Source organism: Muscardinus avellanarius, assembly GCF_963383645.1.
Source record: "Muscardinus avellanarius genome assembly, chromosome: 9".
Lineage (NCBI taxonomy): Eukaryota > Metazoa > Chordata > Mammalia > Rodentia > Gliridae > Muscardinus > Muscardinus avellanarius.
In genome coordinates this window covers 44,382,665-44,403,828 of record NC_137795.1, presented here as the reverse complement: position 1 = coordinate 44,403,828, position 21,164 = coordinate 44,382,665, and the positions used below count along the sequence as shown (strand labels likewise).

Below are 21,164 nucleotides of genomic sequence, written 5' to 3'. Positions count from 1 at the left end.
AAAAAATTACTCTCTTAAGTTTGCTCTTTGGATTTAAGAAACAGTCCTTTTGTCAGAGATTATCTCACAGATTGTCCATGTGATCCATTTTGTTTCATAAATGAGGCAGGTGAGACATAAATTTAGTAGTTTTGTCCTTATAAATTTGATCTTGTTCATAGAACTATCACAAGCATTTTGCATGCTGTTTACATTAGCTTACATATTATGAATTCTTTCTGTCTTAAATCAAGGTACTAGATAATGGCTTAAAATCTGGGCTAGAATGCTAGGTGTGTTGGTGCATGCCTGTAATCCTAGTATTTGGAAAGGTTGAGACAGGAAGATTGTAAGTTTGAGGACAGTCTCAGCCATAGCCAAACTCTCAGCAACCTAGTTAGACTCTTTTTTTTGTTTTGTTTTATGTGGTGCTGGGATGTAACCCAGGGGCATTCTACCTCTGAGCTACACCCCCAGCCCAATTTTTTATTTTATTTTTTTTTATTTTTGAATCAAGGTCTAAGTTGCGGAAGGCCTCACTAAGTAGCTGAGGCTGGCCGTGAATCTGGATCCTCCTGTCTCAGCCTCCCAAGTACTGGGATTATAAGTGTGCACTACCATGCCCAGCGAGACCCTGTTTTAAAACAACATAATAAAAAGTGCTGGAGATGTAGCTTGGAGGTAGAACACCACTGGGTTCAATCTCCAGTAATGAACACTAATGTACATGCGCTTGAGTATGTGCACACATGTGTGCATGCACGCGCACACACAAACACATATGCTGGGCTAAAGAGAAGTACTTTTGTACTTTGCCTTCAGAATTTCTAGTACTTTTTTGTTCTTGATTCTTTTTCAAAGCAGTGAAACCTCATATTAGACTGTTTGACGTAGAAAAGAAACAAGAGTGCAGCCAGAATTTTCTGAATTGGATGAATTACTATTGTGTTTGTTCCCATTCTTGTCCTTTACAGTCTTATCTATACTATTTGTTGGGATGACAAAACCCCACTGTAAAAACCTCACTGTGATGTTGATCATTATCTTTATTTTATGGGAGTAAATTTTGTTTCAGAAATTCAAAATGACTCAGACTGCTCCATTATGTAATTATTTTGTGGAAAGAATTTGAGCTAAAATTTTTAGGTCATGGCTTACATGAAAACAAACAATCTAAAAAAAATCAGAAATATAAACACAGTTGATGTAACATTTATAAATGTTTCAGCAATAGATTCTGCCATGGGTAGTTTAATAATGTTTGAAAACTAAAAAAAAAAAGTCATTCTAGTTGCTGCTGTTTAAAAATATTTCTTAATTTAAAAAAAGACAAAAGGTAAAAATATAAACACATGTTCCACATAAAAGTGAAGCCAAGAAGATATACTGTATACAGTCATTCCTGTATCCGTTTGGCTAGGGACTGACATTGTTTAATTTACATTAGCTGTTCCAAGACAAAACAGTTCATGGGAATGATATTCAGGGAAATTGGAAGGTGGGGGGAGCTTAGATTTCCTTAAATATACTTTAGACCCCAAAAGCATCTTTTTAAAAGGTCATGTTGAATTAAAACATGACTCAGCCATTTCATTCTTATTATAATAGAAAGCTGATGCTTGTTAAATTTTTGGCTACTTATGCACCAGATGCTGAACAAGGCCCATTATATACACATCATTTAGTTTTCCCCAAAGTAAATGGTGGAGTCAGGATTTGAACCTGGCAGTCTGATTTTAGACCCAGTTTCTGCAAGATAGTACCTATACTCCGGTTTTAGTAAAGAAGCAGTAACATAATTGAAAGAATATGTCAAAAATTACTTATTCACACTGGGCGTGGTGGCGCATGCTTGTAATCCCCACGCTTGGGAGACGGAGACAGGAGGATCACGCTGCTTCGGAGCCAGCCATGCTGGTTTAAGAGACCCTGTTTAAAATAGGCCTGGGAGTGTAGCCCGGAGGTAGAAGGGCTTCCAGGAACCCCAGTACCACCAAAAAAAAAAAAATTACTTATTCTTCTAAAAACCTAGTCACTCCCCTTTTACAGTTTGCCTTTTCTGTCTATTCTACCCAAATTAGCATGTTATGTACTTTAAAAACTCAAAGTTTATTTTGGAAATAAACATCTCATATACTATTTCTCTAAACTCATTTTAACATATAACTTTATTAGCAAATATATTTGAATGTATACTCCAAATATGTCCCTGTATAATTTATATTTGTATCCGTATGTTGTATATATGGTAAAGCTTCCCATAATATGACTTTTGAAAGAACAAAGTGAAAAGTAATTTAGACAAGTTCTAATTTTTTCTAGTCCTCAAAGGATTGCTTTATGCAGTGTCTGTGTTCCTGAACCCCATTTTGGAGACCACAACTCTAAACAATACAACTTGACTTCACATTGTGCTTACACGTGTGGTGGTTGTGATCAACTTTTGGTTTCTAGATCTAAGCTTCTAGGTTATGAAGGACCCACGTGTAGGCAGGGTCCTAGTTGTATGTATGTGTGTGGGTGTGTATGCACACTCCTTTTATTTAATAAACATTTGTTAGATAAGATAATTGACTTGGCAGAATTTTGGTGGAATAAAGAGGAAAATTCTAATAGGGATGAAATTTGCTGGGCGTGGTGGCACACGCATATGATCCCAGTACTTGGAAAGTTGAGGCAGGAGGGTCACAGGTTTGTGGCCAGCCTCAGCTACTTAGGCCCTCCACAACTTAGTGAGACCCTGTTTCCAAATAAAAGAATAAAATAGGTCTGGGAGTGTAGCTAAGAGGTAGAATGTCCCTGAATTCTATCTCTAGTAACACACACACACACACACACACACACACACACACAACACACACATACACAAAAAAGGAAATTAAAGGCATGTTACTTGAAAAGGGAAGATCCAGGCTTTTTCTTTGAACTCTGTATTTCTTATGCACCTTGAACTATGACCTAGATTGTAGAGTACTAATGTTCTAGGTGCAGATTTTGTGGATTGAGCCAGGGACAGTGGCACATGCCTATAATCCCTGCTGCTCAGGAGATTTGAGACAGGAGGTTGCAAGTTCTAGGCCAGCCTGGGTAACTTAGCAAGATCCTGTCTAAAAATAAAAGGACTGGGGATGTAGCCCACTGGTAGATTGCCCCAGAGTTCAATCCCCAGTTCCAAATAAATATATGACAATATGTGGATGGGAAAAAAACAAAGAGAATCATATCATGCAGTAAATGTTTATTTAAGGATCACTTAAACTGTGGGAATGCCCATCAGAACTAGAAGAGAGTCTAAAGTTTAAAATAAGCATAGTTTCCTAGGATAGCTCAAGGAAGACACCACTGGGAGTGATACCCGTTAGGGAGGGCGATTTCACTATCTGCTTTTTGTAACTTTTGAAAATTGTCATGTATTGCCTTTTAAATGTATTAATTTACCTAGTAAATTAGTTTTAAGCATAAAAAGGCATAGAAGGCAGTTCTTCTGTAAATTTCCATTAAATGATAAATAAAATATATAGAGGCACATGACATGGTTTTAAGTTGATGTAGCCAAATCTTCTTACCTAAGTCATTCTCTTTATCCTGAATGTCTGGTTTCTTCTCCCCTGTCTTTTTGCCAAACCCCACTTTTTCTCCAAAGGTTAGGTTACATCTTACCCTACCAAAAATCTTTGTAAGTTTCCCTTGTTGATATTAATGGTGTCAATATGGTAAGATAAACATGCTTAATGTCACAGTGAACTTTGCAGATCAGATGTACTTGCCTCAGGCAGGCAGGACTGTACAGGAATATACCTGCTCTAATTATTTCCTGTGTATGTTGTGCTTTGCCAGTAGTAGGTACTTAAATTGTTTTTAAATTAAAACTCAGTTGAATACTAACTATCTAATGGTAACTATTTATAAATGTATACTGGATGAAACATTTTAGGCACATAAATATTTTAAATAGACTCCTTTTAGTAGTATCCACATGACCCTATTAATGAATTTTAAATTTTTTTCATGAAATATAAATGCTTAATTTTCAGTTCAGTTCCACTGATTTAAACTTTATTACACTAAAAGGAGGCTTTATTATATTTCAGCATATATAGGATTACTGTTCAGAAAGCAGAGAACACAAGCACATAGACTCGCCTTCCTTGTAAAAATTTCATATGCTGATGGAGGTGACCTTCTGGGCCCACCTGAGCCTGGGATGCTGTATGTCACTGCTTCTGCTTACACGAACCCCATGTTAAGTCTAAAGTGGGTCTGTGTCCCAAACCTACTTTGTCCATTCTCTGCTCTGTCCTCCTCATTATCCCTGCCAGCTCACCCTCAGCTACCTTCCTCCCTTCATTGCATGAATCCTGCCCCCCTCCACTCACTTGCTTTTTGGGGTGCTCCACACACACCTCCCCCTCGAAGGTTCATATTGATATATCCCCCGACTTCCTCCTGTTCTTCAGCTGCCTCCTGTTAATTTTGTCCTAAACTTGAATGTGTTATCTTATACACACACACACACACACACACACACACACACACACACACACACCTTTTAGCTGCCAAAACCTCAAGAGTAGTGAGATCTAAAACGGTAGAAACTTTTTTTTTTTTTTTTTGGTGGTACTGGGGTTCTTGGAAGCCCTTCTACCTCCGGACTACACTCTCAGACCTATTTTTACATTTTTATTTTGGAAACGGCCTCCTAAGCCAGCGCGCACGGCTGGCTTCGAACCTGCACATCCTCCTGTTTCTGCCTCCCAAGCGCGGGGATTACAAGCGTGTGCCACCACGCCCGGCGGTAGAAACTCTTTTAAAAGAGTTCAGCTGCACTTTGGCCTGGGCTCTGGGTTGAATCTTGGCTCTGCCATTTATAACTTTTTGGAAAGAAGCGAGTTACTTTATGATCTCTTCCTCACTTTTCTCACTTGTGAAATAGAAATATTTATAGTATCTCAGGGGGTTGTTAAAAGAAATATATAAGTTAACAGTACCTGACATACACTTAGCATCGTTTGTGGATTTGTTAAGAAAGAAAGAAAGAAAGAAAGAAAGAAAGAAAGAAAGAAAGAAAGAAAGAAAGAAAGAAAGAAAGAAAGAAAACAGACAGCAAGTTTTAGAAGTCAGTGAGAACATAACAGTTTTAAGAAATGAAGTTTGGAGCTGTGAAAAGCTAGAAAGTGCTCTCAAGGTGATATAGTATTTTAAAAATATTAACGAAAATGTAAAAGTATTGTGTTTAAATCTTTTAGTTGCTACGTAATTTTTTTTTTTAATCTGTGGCCCTAAACCTTGAGCCTTCCCTTAATTCCATTTTAAATCCAAGGGAGTAGTTTGACTTATGAGAAAAGTAAAAAGCAATGAGATAAAGCTTTGCTTTGTTTTCACACCATCTTCTCCCTGGAGAATAAATGTTAAACTGGTAGAAAAAAATTGTGTGTAAAATCTCCAAGTTTATGATTGTATTTAAGTTTTAACAAGTAATTTTTAAACAACTTAGGACAGAGTAGGTAGGAGTACTGAAAATAGTATGTTATTTAAATGAGGCAGATGCTCGTAGTAAAAACATGACTCTGTGCCTAAAATACAAATTAATTGGACAAAATTAGTCGCATTAAATTGACAGCTTGTTGCCTTCTCCTCACATCATAATATTTATAGAAATAAGCTCATCGTGGGACAAACTTAAACCTCTCCAAATTTTATATTAGTTTGTAGTTTTATTCCCAAAAGCCAAAATTCTATATTTGTTCAACTACAAATCGCTGATACCTCAATATATTTTTACGTGGGGAAAAAACAATCCATTTGAACCTTTTACATGGAGTTAGTGGGTCAAAGGTTTTGATTTTTTAATTGACCATTAATAAAACAATAATGCCAGGCATGGTGGCGCACGCTTGTAATCCCAGCATTGGGAAGGCTGAAATCTGAGGATCGTAGTTTGCAGGCAGCCTCAGCTACTTAGTGAGGCCCTCCGCAATTTAGTGAGACCCTGTTTCAAAATAAAGAATAAAATAGGCCAGGGGGTGTGGCTCAGAGGTAGAATGTCCCCAGGTTCCATCTCCAGACCCGCAAAAATAAATAAATAAATTAATTAATTAATTAATTAAATAAAACAGTAACAATTTAAGAAATTTTATCATGATATTTTATAATGGTTACCTTCTAATTCTTTAAAAAGACTCTAAAAGATCTCAGTGTTTGAATTTTAACAGAAACTCATTTGTAAAAGATACTATTTGAAAAATACTTTTTGTGGCATAGGAGATTAAACCCAGGGACATTTTACCCCTGAGCTACACTCTCCCAGCCTTATTTTATTCTTTAGTTTTGAAGCAGTTGTGGAGGGCCTAAATTGCTGAGGCTGGATGTGAACCTGCAGGCTTCCCGTCTCAGCCTCCCAAGTACTGGCATTATAAGTGTGTACCACTGTGCCTGGTTGAAAAGTACCAGTACTTAGGAGGCTGAAACAGGAGAATCACAGTTTCAAGGCCAATCTCAGCAATTTAGGGAGGGCCTCTGCAACTTAGTGAGGCCTTCTCAACTTAGTGAGGCTTAGTTTCAAAACAAAACAAAACAAAACAAAAAACTAGTGTAACTCAGGTAGAATGCCCCTGGGTTCAGTATTTCAATCCTCAGTACCCCTCCACATATATATGCTCTGAACACTACATGTTCAGTATTTGGTGTTTATATTTTCTGTGCATTATATTGTACTAGTACTACTTAGGCATTTATCTATTAGTTAGAAATAATGCTATTTTTAATACATTTCAAGTGTGTTTTTATAAATTGTTCACTTAAGAAAGTTTCTTTTTCTTAAACAATCATCTTTTAACCTGTTTACAAGAACAGTGTTTAAGATGTTACATGATGTAGAGAACTCCAGTTTATTTTAAACTCCCATGTAGTATATTCTTGTGTAAATAAACATGTTATTCATTCTTTGGTAAATATTTGGTGGTTCCCAGTTTCTTCTTGTTATAGTGCTACAGTGAACATTGTGTGTGTGTGTGTGTATGTGTGTGTGTGTGTGTGTGTGATATAAATGTACTATTTTTTGAAGATTGTTTCAAAGTGTCTTCTAGAGAGCTGTGCATGACAATTTGTCTTCTACTGCTAGATTTTTTCAGAATGGAAACTATAATAGTAAGACTTTCTATTTTTTTTCATGCTCTCAAAAATATACAATGGAATTTTCCAGAGGCCACATGAAGTATACTATTTTAACAGATTGAATGCAGAACAGATATGAGAACCTAATTATATTCTTTTGCACCTGATTTGGAAAAATGCAAAACAGAATCATTTTAAATATAAATAAATTTAGTTTATTTTGGAAAATACCATTATTTTCTATCAAAGTATATTGTTTATCATGATGTGTAATTTTTGTCAGTTTTAAATACATTAAGCATTTATCAGTTTTAATTTCTAACTCAGTGATTATCAATGGATATAACCCACATAAGCAAATTATTTTAAAGAATGAACAGAAGTTTTGAGACCAGAGCATCCTGAGGACTGCTGCTGTAGGATCTAGCATGTCCTTGACGCTACTTCACATTGCCATGTTGGCTCTGCAAAAGTGTCACGCCAGCTTGTATTCTATTAGCTGTTTAAGAGTTCCTGGTTCTCCACCGTCAAACTGACATTGGATACTGTCAGGACTTAACAAGCTTTGCCAGTAAGGGTGGATTTCAGATGGAATCTCATTATGAACTGAATTTGCCTTTCTGTTATTAATGGCAATATTGAGTATTTTAGAATGTTCATTGACTATTTGTAGTTCATCTTCTGTGAAAAAAATTTGTTGTTGTTTTATTTTTTCTATCTGGCTGGTCTGGTTAATCATCCTTTGCGGGTAGGTAGCATGTATGCAGTCTTCTCTCATTCTTGAGTTTGTCTTATAATTTTTTTTGTGTGTGTGGTACTGGGAATGGAACCCAAGGGCATTCTATCTCTGAGCTACACCCCCAGCCCTGGTTTTTATTCTTTATTTGAAACAGGGTCTCACTGAGTTGCAAAGGGCCTCACTAAGTAGCTAAGGCTGTCCATGAACCATGATCCTCCTGTCTTAGCCTCCCACATGCTAAGATTACAAACGTGGTGTTTGTTTGTGCTTTGGTTGAATGTAATTCTTAGTGTGTGTAATTCTTAGTGTGTGTGTGTGTGTGTGTGTGTAACACACACACACACACACACACACACACATTGAATCCACAGGTGCTCTACCACTGAGCTACAAGCCAGCACTTTTTATAATTTTTTATTTTGAGACAGGGTCTCTCTAATTTGCCAAGATCAGCTTCTAATATGGCAATCCTAGCTGGGCGTGGTGACATACACTTGTAATCCCCGCACTTGGGAGGTGGAGACAGGAGGATTGCACAGGTTTGAAGCCAGCCTCGCTGGCTTAAGAGACCCTGTTTCCAAATAAAAAATATAAAATAGGTCTAGGAGTGTAGCCCAGAGGTAGAAGGGTTCTATCCCCAGTACCACCAAAAAAAAAAAAAAAAAAGTCAATCCTCCTGTCTTAGCCTCCCTGGTACTTGGATTGCAGGCATGTTGCATTGTGTCAGCTCATAATTTCTTAATCTTAGCCGGGCGTGGTGGCGCACACTTGTAATCCCAGCATTCGGGAGGCTGAGACCTGGAGGATCGCGGTTCGTGGACAACCTCAGCTACTTAGTGAGGCCATCTGCAACTCAGTGAGACCCGGTTTCAAAATAAAGAATAAAAAATAGGGCAGGGGGTGTAGCTCAGAGGTCAAATGCCCCTGGGTTCCATCACCAGACCCGCAAAAAAAAAAAAAAAAAAAAAATTTCTTAATGTAGGCTCTTTCCACTTTTATTTTTAATTTTTTGTGCTTTGTTTAAGGAATGTATCTCTATACTGTATTAAAAATGATAATCACTTCACTTTTTGTAAATATGTAAGTCTTCAGTATTACACTTAAGGCTTTAACCCATTGATCATTTAGTTTTGTGTATTGTATGATAGGTAATATCATTTTAATTTTTTTAACTTTTGCAGTACTGGGGATGGAAACCAGGGGCATTCTACCTCTGAGCTACACCTCCAGCCCTATTTTTAATTCTTTATTTTGAAACAGGGTCTCATTGAGTTGCAAAGGGCCTCACTAAGTAGCTGAGGCTGACTTCGAACCTGCGTGATCCTCCTTTCTCAGCCTCCCACGTGCTGGGATTACAAGCATGCGCCACCACACCCAGTATTCATTTTATTTTTTTAATATACATTACTTATTGATTCATTTCCCCCCATTGGTTTGTTGCTGTTGTATTAAGACAAAGTCTCACTATGTTGCCTAGGTTAGTCTTGGACTCCTGTGCTCAACTGATACTCCTACCTCTGCCTTTTGAGTAGTAGAGACTACAAGTGTGTGCCATTGTGCCTGGTTTCCCCATTAAAAAAAAAAAAAAAAAAAAAAAAAAAACATGGTACTAGGGATTAAACCCAGGGCCTATGCATGCTAGGAAAGTATTCTACCTCTGAGCTACATATCTAATCCTCCATTGGTTTTTTTTTTTTTTTTTTTGTACTGGGGTTCCTGGAAACCCTTCTACCTCCGGGGTACACTCCCAGACCTATTTTTAAACATCTTTTATTTGGAAACAGGGTCTCTTAAGCCAGCGCTGCTGGCTTCAAAACTGCGCGATCCTCCTGTCTCCGCCTCCCAAGTGCGGGGATACAAGCATGCGCCACTTCCATTGTCTTTTAAAATGTCAAATCTCCATACACACATGAATGTGAAGATCTATAGTCTGTGCTATATATCTTTTGTTGTTGTTGTTGTTGGTACTGGGGATGGAACCGTTCTACCTCCAGGCTACACTCCCAGACCTATTTATTTTAATATTTTATTTGGAAACAGCTGGTTTTGAACCTGCATGATCCTCCCGTCTCCACCTCCCAACCCAACTGCTAGTTATCTTTTTATCAATATCTTTCTCTTGCTAGGCGTGTGGTACATGCTTGTAATCCCAGCATTTGGGAGGCTGAGACAGGATTGTGGCTCACGTATAGCCTCAGCTACTTAGTGAGACCCTTTGTAACTGAGAGAGACCCTGTTTCAAAATAAAGAATAGAAAATGTAGCTCAGAAGTAGAATGCTCCTGTGTTCCATCACCAGTACTACAAAAAACAAAACAAAACTCTCTTAACATGACTTTACAATGGTTATAATATATGATAGGTAAGCAATGCTTACCTTTTTTCTTTCAGAATTGCTTGACGCCGGGCGTGGTGGCGCACGCTTGTAATCCCCGCGCTTGGGAGGCAGAGACAGGAGGATCGCGCAGGTTCAAAGCCAGCCGCACGCGCTGGCTTAGGAGACCCTGTTTCCAAATAAAAAATTATAAAAATAGGTCTGGGAGTGTAGCCCGGAGGTACAAGGGCTTCCAAGAACCCCAGTACCACCAAAAAACAAAACAACAAAAAAAGAATTGCTTGACTATTTGAAGGCTTTTATTATTCTATAGAAATTTTAGATTACACTTAACTTTGTGGAAAATCATTGGGAGTTGCATTGAATTTATGACAAATTTAGAAAGAACAGACGTTTAACTGATATTAAATCTTCTATCCATGAGCATGCTATGTTTCCCTTTATTCTGTCTTCCTTTAAAGTTCTTCAGTAGTGTTTTGCAATATTTTCTAGAAAGGATTTTTTCATCTATTCTTAGTTTTATTTCTAATTAACATTTTTATTGTCTGGGACTTTTTAAAAAATTATGTATTATAATTTATTATAACTGATAATACATAGGAGAAACTAGTAGAACTCAATGCTAAACAGACCCCAAAGGGCAAAAGACATAAGGCATGTCAATAGAGAAGATGTAAGAATGGCTGATAATTACATAGAATGATGCTTGGTATTTTTAGTTAATAGAAAGTGAAAATTGGAACCCCAAGGAGACACTGTTAAATACATACAAGAATGGCTAAAATAAGACATTCCTTATGTTGGTAAAGATATGGGACAGCTGGAACTTGTCTATATGGCCTGTAGGAGCATAAAATGATACACTTCAGAAAACTGGGTTTATTATAGAGTTAAACATTTATCTACTGTGACCCAGCAGTCCCACTTCTACACATTAAATTGAGAAATATATTTATAAAACTTCTTACATAAGAAATTTTAGAAGCTGTATTGTAAACAGCTCAAATTAGGAACAATTCAAATGTTCACCCATAGGAGAATGGACAAGTAAATTGTGATATATTCACACAAAAGGTATACTACTTAACAATAAAAATGAACAACCTGTTGCTGCTATCAACAGCAAGAATGAACCAAAGACAGGAAAAACCGAACTATTATGGGGAAAACTCTAACAGTAATTTCTTATGGGATAGTGGGACTTGTAAAGGGGACCCATAGAAACTTTCCAACATACTGGAGATGTGTTATATCTTCATTGGGGTGTTGCTTCTATGCTGTCAAAACTTACTGAATTGTGCATTTCATTCTATGTCAGTTCACCTTAGTTAAGGAAAAAAATAAACAATTGGAAACATGGATTCTATTGGAATTGTCTTTTCTGCACTGTGAGGAATGCCATTACTTTCTACTTTAGTTATAAAATCTTTTTCTTTTTTTGACACATTAAGACTTAGGCTAGATTCTAATAATATGGGGGCATAAATGAAATTGCTTCTTGCTACTTGAAAAAGAAGCCAGTCTGGTGAGTAATCTATTTTAAAATTTACAGTCTATTTTCCAACCAATACTGTATTTTATGAGTTTCAAAACTTATTTCTTGTGTAAATATAACCTTTATTTGTCAAAATAATCTTTTGATGTCAGGTAATGCCCCTTGTCATATTAACTTTTCATTCGCAGTGTTGAACCAGCATTTATTGAACCTAATATGCACACCAACATGCAGTGTTCTAGGGACTGGGGTACAGTAGTGAAGCAGACAAGGAAAGGCCGCACCTTCATGGAGCTTACAGTGCAGGTGGGAGGAAATGGACAGTTATCACAAGACACTGGAGATCTTCAGATAGCTTATTGTTCTGGAGTTTATGAAACAGGATGAGATGATTGAGAGAATCTAGACACTTCACATGGGGTGTTTGGGGAGGTTTGCTAAGAAGGGGACATTTGAGCTGAGACTTGAATGACAGGGACATCTTCATTCTGTGAAGATGCAGGGAAGGTTTAGAACATGGCCATTTCTATGACGATACTTTGATGAGTAGGCCAGCTTATAGCACAACCCCTAATTGTTTCTTTAGTTATCTTTATTTCAAAGCCCTCTATGTTTTTCAAATTACACTTGTCTGGGAAACTTTGTTGTGACTTTATGGATGTACAGCAGCCTTGAACTCTATGGATTTTAGCTTCCTTGGTATTCCTAGTCTAATCTGGGTTACTCACTCTTAGAACATTGGTCTCCATATATCTGCCCTCTGTGTACTGTGTCTGAGTATATCAACTGTGGAAGAGACAGTTCAGCAAATGGAGAAGCAGAGGTTGAATTTATGTAGTTGTAACAATGCCCCTTTCCTATCTCCTTCTACTTCTTTTCTGAGGAGTAGGAAATACTTAAAATTTAAAAAGTTTTGGGAACCTTTCTTTCAGCATTGTTATTGCCTCATTCTTGTGCATGGTTTTCTAAAGTTAGCCACTTTGAGACTTTCCTAGCTGAAACTATATTTTTCTTTCTGTTTCTTTTTTTTTTTTTTTGTGGTACTTGGGTTCCTGGAAGCCCTTCTACCTCCGGGATACACTCCCAGACCTATTTCTACATTTTTTTATTTGGAAACAGGGTCTCCTTAAGCCAGCACGTGCGGCTGGCTTCGAACCCGTGCGATCCTCCTGTCTCTGCCTCCCAAGCGCGGGGATTACAAGCGTGCGCCACCACGCCCGGCTTTCTGTTTCTAAGAGAGCATTGTTAGTAAAGCCTTTATGAATTAAAAATTAAAGGCTCGCTTTCATTCCTAAGCAGAAGTAAACGTTTTTGTTGTTGTTGTTTAGTTGTTACACACTTGTATTTTTGGCAGGTCTGGGGATAGAACCCAGGGACATTCGACCTCCAAGCTACACCCCCTGCCCAATTTTTTTTTTATTGTTAAAATATTTTGATATTTTATTTTTGGCCAATTTTTTATTCTTTATTTTGAAACAGGGTCTCACTAAGTTGCGGAGGGCCTCACTGTGTAGCTGAGCCTGTCCGTGAACCATGATCTTCCAGTCTCAGCCTCCCAAATGCTGGGATTACAAGTGTGTACCACAGTGCCCAGCTTTGTTGCACACTATTATCCTGGTATTTTAAAATATTAATTATATTTTGAGCGGTTTGGTTTATGCATAGAACAAAAATGTTCATCCTTTAGTGATCACTAAAGTTGACCTTTTCTAAAATTTGAAGCATCTACCCTGCATCTCTGTCCCACCTCCAGCCATGATCCATGTGAATAGGTGGGTTGGATACCCGATCTCTGTTCCTCATGTTGTATAATCAAAAAGGAAAAAAAATTGGTCTTCCAGACGCCTGCTTCGCCCACCTTTCTGATATGTCCAATTTGAAGTGCTTTGAGTTACAGGTTTATAATCTGTTTCCTCAGCCTTCCTTAGCTTCCATGAAGCTTTGGAGCATGCTGCCCAGCTGTGATTCTGTCCTGCTGCCCCTGCTCCCTTCCAGAGGCCAAACCCAGATTTTTAGGTACCAGATACCTGGAATATATCTCAAGGTTCTATAGGATAGTACTGGATATCTCTTAAGTATAGAAATGGTTAAGGCTCGCCATCTTCTAAGAAGAATACAGAAGATATGTGGGCTTTTTCAATGCCAGTAATTGAACATGTATAAAAAATTTAAGTTGTGTCAGGTTCATTAACAAACTATTTAAAAATATTTGTGTTGTTTATATGCTTGCTTAATATTGATCTTTTTAAAATGTTAATTCTTCCTTGGTTCAGGGGTAAACCTCATTTCATTTTAATTTTTGAAGCACAGGCATAGGAAAAATTAATTTATTCTGAACTAAGTGTTTACTCTGTCAAAAATAATTAGCTTGCATGGTTTCAATTTACATTTTCTAGAATCTTTTATTTAGGCAGTTAACAGATTCAGAAAGTGTTTTTTGCTGGAAAAGGCAATAGGAGGACAGGGATGCTAATTATGCAGCTGAATCTAAGATTGTTGGGTGTATTTCACGTCAGGGTATTTGAACAATTTTCGGCAAAAGGTCCATTTAACTAATGTAACTCCAGTACAGATAAAGTGGGTTTTATTTTTTTAGTGGCTTTTATTTGTTTTTAAGTGTGTGTGTGTGTGTGTGTGTGTGTGTGTGTGTGTGTGTTTATGAACATAGATCACAAATGAGAGCTCTTATTTTTTTCTTAACTGGGAATGTTACTTCCTGCAGTACACTCACTCAGAAATGCAAACTATTTATTTGCATTGCTCTTACCCTTGCGTCCCTTCTAAAGAACAGACTCATTGCTTCATGATTTCAACTGACTTTATTTTTATGAACTGTTTTAGGGGTTTTAGACTTCTGAACTTCTCTTTCAACTTAAGTTTTTAAAGTAAGGCAGCTATTTACAGGGGTAAGTAAACCCTAGAAGCCCTAACATTTGAAAATATAACTAGGCTTGGTTAAGCCCTTAGAAAGCACAGACTTGGTTATATTTCCAGCACTGCATCCACACTCTATATAGCCAGAGAGTAAATGGGACAAGGAGACTTTCTTTGTATACTTTTTGGAATTCTACCTCTGATCTAAACCCTCTGCCCTATTTTATTTTTATTTTGAATCAGGGTCTTGAGAAGTTGCTGAGGCTGGCTTTGAATCTGCAATCCTCTTATCTTAGCTGACGAAGTACTGGGACTACAGGTGTGTGCTGCCACACCTGGTTTTTGACTCATTCTGTGGACATTAACTCAGCACTAAATTAAGCTTTGGATGTAAGAGAAGTGAAAAAAATAAGCAGTTTCTCTAGGCACCTGGGAGAGCTCAGTCAAACCAGTGTGAGAAGCTGTCTTCACTGCTGGGTACATAGAGGCTCCTTCAGTTTTTCTAAAATAGTGGAGGGCTTTTCTCCTAAGGACACTCCAGGATTAAAGATGACTTGATTCAGTTACACTTCTGGTCTCCTGGGAACACAGGAACTAAAACCAATCTAGTGGAATATAGCTTGGCAGCTAAAGCGATCTCTGGTTATACAAGCATGAAGATACTGCTAATAACACACAAGACTTTCAGCATTCTACTGAACTGGTGTTCAGGAGAAAGTCAAACCAACATAAATATTCCTGTATTTTTCCTTAGGAATTCCTTAAGCTCTTAGGTTATAGCCTTGTGAAAAATGTAAGGAATGTAGTGTGTTCTTAAATCATATTTGTTTCACCATGCAGACAATATGTTTCGTATTTTTCCCTTCTATATTTCCTGGTCTTTAATTCTTTCCATCCTTTCCTCCCTTCATGTGTATGTGCTTGCATGTGTGCATGCATGTGTGTGAATTCTGTGAGTAGGTGTATGTGATGTGTGTGTGCACATGCGCCTATCCACAGAATATCCATTGAGTACGAAAATCTAAAGGTGGAAACCAAGATGCTGAGAAAACTTAATTTGATTTGCTGCATTTCACAAGAGCTTCACTTGTTCCCTATTTTGATCATTTGTATTACTTTTTTACTTTGTATACTTTTTAAGTGGTAGTATTAGTTCACAATAAATAAGCATCAAGCTCTTACATTTGAATAGCAGTTTATAGTTGACAGTTTATAGTTAAAAGATGTTTTCTTTTTTTCTTCACAACAACCTTCTCAACGAAGAAAGGCAGACTTACTGTCTGTATTTCATGTGTTGAGAATTTAAGTGCTTTTCCTGCAGTTTCATGGAGGGGGGTGGGTCCGATAGTGAAGCCCAAGGCCCTTGCCTGCTGTCCTGCACCACGCTCACCAGCACCCCAGGTTGGTGGAGGTGAGGTCTGTCCTCACCTTCCTCCTATGTCCCTTCCCTAGCTTAGGTTCCCAGATGCACATAGCTTTATTCCCAGCAAGGCTTGAATCGCAGCCTTTCTGTTTTGGTAGCTGGACTAAAAAACTAGAAAAAATATGGTAGAAATTTATCTTATCAGAAGTTTATGCAGGAAACACTTGTGTTTCATCCCTCCAAGAAGATATGATGGTATATGGGTTGGAGTTTTGGTAGTTGTCCAAATCCTGTATTTGCCTTGAACACTGCATACCACTTGCCTGGTGCCCCTTTTACTGTTTTGTTTGCCTGCCAGATGCCAAGGGTATCCATTGAATTAGTGTGGCAGTTGAAATTACTCCTATACATTTAGAAAACATGTTTAAGGGGGTTTAGTATGGCTCAGTAATAGAGCACTTACCTAGTGTGCACATGCCCTGGGTTCAGTCCCCAGCACTGCAGAGAAAAGAAAACAAGTTCAAGATGACAGAACCATTTGTGTTGGAAATCCTCTGTCTCAACCACTTCAGAAAGATGTATAAATCTAAGACCCTAGGAGAACAAAGACTTTCCAACTTTCCAACTTTCCAACTTTCTGGCCGGAAGCTCCCAGCCCTGTGGTTTCATGAGTGCAGAGAATGTCTACTGTCATTTTGCCCCAAGGCTGAGATAGGTTTTTAACCTTCATCTCTTCTTTATCTGCCTGCACTTTCTGTTCTGCATTCCTGTGGTTGAATGTCTTTGTACTTCATCTCTGGTCGCTGTCCTTGACTGTGCTGGGAAGGCACGAGTTTAAAAAAAGGAGTTTGGTGGAAATACTATCGTCAAATATGTGTACATATGTGAATATACCAATGTCAGTCTCAGTACGCCCTATTGGGAGAGGGGTGAAATGAGGAGGGGGCATACCAAGTTCTGTGTGCATTTATGTCACTGTCAACATGATTTACATGATGTGAGGCTATAATACAATAAAAACATATTTTAAAAAGGGGAGTTTGAAGGTCTCCAAGAAAACAGATGGACGTGTGTGTGTGTGTGTGTGTGTGTGTGTAAATGCATGCAATTTACCTGGTGAAAATTTTTTTTCTTGTAAAAGTAATTTTTGACTGTACAAACACATGACAAAATTATTTTGAGATGTAAATAATAAGAATTTTATCTCTTGATTAATTTGGAGGGTGTAATTTTGCTACAAACCATACTATTTTAATAATTACATTTGTGAATTATTTAATAAAAGTAATCTAATGGCAGTGAAGATTATATGGAAGAGAAAACTCATTTCTTGTGTGATTTCAGGAATTAGTCTTTTTCACTTTGTTTTTTCTGAGTTGGTGTTTGGGTGCTACATATTCCTGGGTTCAAATTCTCTAGCTTTGCTGCAGTGTGGTATGTTGCTCTTCAAATTAATCAGTTTTCTAAATCTTACTGTAAAATTTGTCGGTAATATAAAGATGCTAATATATAATAATATCATTTTAAAGATTAATGAAAAACTGACAGTTTTCTTCTAATGCTTGCTCCTGGAACAGCCTGTATGCCGTGTAACCATGTAACTGTAGCATTGATAAACATCTTATCTTTTTACTTCACCTGTTTCTGTAGTGGACACAATTTTCATTATTAGTGTCTTAACAGTATTAAAATATTAAAAAGGATTATAGTAGATCCATGGCGTCCTGCCACAAAAATATACAATACAGTACATGATGTCTTGTCTTATATAATATGAACCATAAACTTACCTAATTCTCTCAAGAAATAAAAAGGAAAAACGGGGGGGGGGGGGAGAACCCTCCACTTCTTTAGATAACTATGTCAGCAAACCCAAGAAGAAACAGAGCCGAGTGAGTCAGGCATGTGGGCAGATAGATGGTGGGCTTGCCAGCTGAGTGATGGCGTACCAGCCTGGAATTTCAGCTTTCCGTGTACACATTTGCATGTCATGGGCATTTGGGTCAAAGAAAATTGTCAAAACCACAAATATTAAGTCTGAGACTTTCAAGGATATTCTGTTGTTGATAAAGCATTTTTAGCTTTGTTTTCTGAAATTATTTGCTTCTCCCCCCCCCCCACCCCCAGTTTTTCATTTTAAAAACAATGTTGCTGAGCTGGTCTATTTATATATATTTTTTTTTTTCCTTCTCTGTGGTACTTCTTTTAAGATAAATCTCTAAAGGTAGAATCACTCTGTTAAAACACATAAACCTCTTACGGTACTTGATATAATTGCCCAGTTGTTTTCTACAGGTAATATACAGATTAATACTCTTCCAGTTAATAGTTTCAGCTATCTGTAAACAGAAATTTTTATTTAAAGTGTTTTGGAAAAACCAGCTTAATAGGCAAAATATTTATTTTAATTTATATTTCTTTACTAGTGAATTAAACACTTATTTTTATATATTTTATATTTCTCATAGTTATCCATTTGCATTTTCCTGTATTTACATTATAAGACTGCTTACTAATTTAGGCCTTTTCAGAGTTTGGGAAAATTAATTTCTAATCTATTCATATTCTAATCTATTCATATTTTTTCTTTCAGCTCCAGTAATAAACCGATTCACAAGGCGTGCCTCAGGTAAGTCTGACTATACAATGGATTTTGCTTATTAATGGTGACATTTAAAAAATGACAGTGATACTGGACAGGAAGGTACAAAGACAATAATTGCTGTAGATGAATAACTTGTCATTTCCCCAGAAACAAAATCATCTGGCATAATCACAAACTAGGAAATAATTGAAATTGCCCATGAGTGGCTAAATTTAAGCCACACTGTGACCTAAGCTGAGTATTGATTGATTGATTGATTGATTGATTGTGGTACTGGGGATGGAACCCAGGGACCCTTTGCCTCCAGGCTACACTCCCAGACCTATTTTATATTTTATTTGGAAACAGGGTCTCACTAAGTTGCTGAGAGGCTCACTAAGTAGCTGAGGCTGGCTTGGAACCTGTGCGATCCTCCTGTCTCAGCCTCCCAGGTACTGAGATTACAATTTGCGCCACCACACCCGGCTTGGCCTGAGTTATCATTTTGAATGGGGACTCTCACTCCAGTGTTACTTCTTGCTTTTTGATAAAATTACTACTTGTATGGCTATCTGATTTATCAGCCACAGTTCAGAAGCAGTGAGCTGGCAGATGGATAAGAGAGACCTAGCAACAGTGATGAGTGAGAGTTTTTAATTAGGTGCTGGAAACTCTTAAGATGCAGATATAAGAATGTATCTTTATGGAGCCATTTAGGATAGGAGCAAATTGCCTCTGAGACTGCTGCTGTCTGAAATGTACCACAGTGACCTAATAGACGATCCAGGAGAGCCGTAGTACTTAAATTAGGTTCATTATACTGTGTACTACCTGAACAGGTAAGGAAATATGGGATACACTGAAGAGTATAAGTGAATTTGGTCATTGAAATGGATAAACTGTTATTTGGAACCCCCCCCCCCAACCTTCTCTGAAGACAGAGGACAAATTAAGTGCCACTACATTTGGTTTGAGAAAATGACTCTTCCTTTGAAACATTAAGTAGACTTATTTTTTTTGAAGAACACATCATAAACATTTCAAACAGATTGTCTTTGGTTTAGATAATACAAATGAGTACTTTATTTTATAGAATTACTGTACTTTCACATGTGTTATAATATAAAAGATCCTTAAGGTTGAATGTTTAAAATTTGTTAGCAGTTACTGGTATAATTTTGCTGTATAGTGATCAGGTCTATAATTATAATAATTAGGAAAATGTGGTGTATTGGAATTATATCTACCATTCTGAGCAAATCTCAAAATATATTTAATTTGAATGAGGGAAACAGTGTAGGTTTTAATGCCTTTTGTGGAACGAGGTTATGTTTATGTCAGTAAGTCATTGAAGTTTATCTAAAGCAGAGCTATCAAGTTTGACCTTTACAAACAGTAATGGAAACAAGGAAGAAAGAATAAGAGAAGCATTGTGTATCTTGTCTTTGTGAAGTGAAATTCTTTCAACAGAAATATAGCTAAGAGCCTTAGATAAATAATCTTCCTTTTTGCTCAAACTGTGTGACATATGACATTTATTTCTGGATAACTTCCATTAGTATTTGTTGTACAGTATATCTATCATTGATTGAAGGATCAGGGACTCCAATGTGTAGGTTGGTTTTGAAATAACATTATTTTACCCCCTTCCCCTAAATGTGTGTCCAGTAGATCTCATCAAAACTTGGTTGGAAATAAAAAGATGATAGAATGCCAGCCAAGAAATAAAAGTTAAAATCAAATGTTTTACTTGTTCCCAGGATGATATAGATTGGAAATATTAATGAAAATAGAAAACAATTTGATATAAACAATTTGGTATCAAGTCAATGAATCTTCTTAGTATATAGCAACAAGCCTTAAAGGGGCTGAAGTGTTATTATCCAGTAAGATTGCTGAAAACCATTATGAGAGCCTGGTATATGTGTGTCTGTGTGTGTGTGTCTGTGTGTGTGTGTGTGTCTGTCTGTCTGTCTCTCTCTCTCTCTCTCTCTCTATACACACACACACACACACACTGTCCTGAGTTATTTTAAATTCATTCTCGGTCTTTTTGGGCAAGGAAAATAAAATTATATTTATACTTTAAATAAAAAAAAGAACAGTGGTGGAAAGACAGTCAAACAGGAAGAATGAAAGAAAAGAAAGAAGTCAATTTATTTTGACTTCCTTATTTTACTTCTTGTAAAAGTATCTAATTTTTTTTTTCTGGAAGAGAAGAATATAGAAATAGCTTTAAGACATACTGAGGAGGAAATTCTACATTTCCTTCATTTAAGCTAGTGGCTAAAAAATGAGGTTTAGTAGAGGAGATTTACATCAATTTATTTTTAAAGTAACATTTCCTCCAGGCGTGGTGGTGCACACTTTTAATCCTAGTACTTGGGAGGCTGAGACAAGAGGATCGCACAGATTAGAAACCAGCCTTAGTTCCTTAGTGAAGCTCTCAGCAACTTAGTGAAACCTTGTTTCCAAATAAAATATAAAATAGGTCTGGGAGTGTAGCTCAGAGGTAGAAAAGCCCCTGGGTTCCATCCCCAGTACCACAAAAATAAATAAATAAATAAATAAATAAATAAATAAATAAATAAATAAAGTAACATTTTAAAATTAAAATAAATGATTGCTCAAAATATAGAAAATTATATGTGATAACCAAAATACTTCTTAAGATGTATTTTAT

At 37.0% G+C, this 21,164-nt stretch overlaps 1 protein-coding gene across 2 annotated transcripts in view; it reads left to right on the top strand.

Annotated features, from left to right (window-relative positions):
* PRKAR2B (protein kinase cAMP-dependent type II regulatory subunit beta) overlaps positions 1-21,164 on the top strand; it is a gene marked incomplete at both ends in the record, with an annotated part of 110,713 nt that overhangs the window by 8,863 nt on the left and 80,686 nt on the right. Inside the window, one exon of one of the 2 annotated variants that reach the window (XM_080701115.1) lies at positions 18,491-18,526. In XM_080701115.1, coding sequence (XP_080557241.1) covers positions 18,491-18,526 — 36 coding nt within the window. Of the gene's footprint in view, positions 1-18,490; positions 18,531-21,164 lie in introns of both variants that reach the window. The other variant, XM_080701114.1, reaches the window with a different exon arrangement.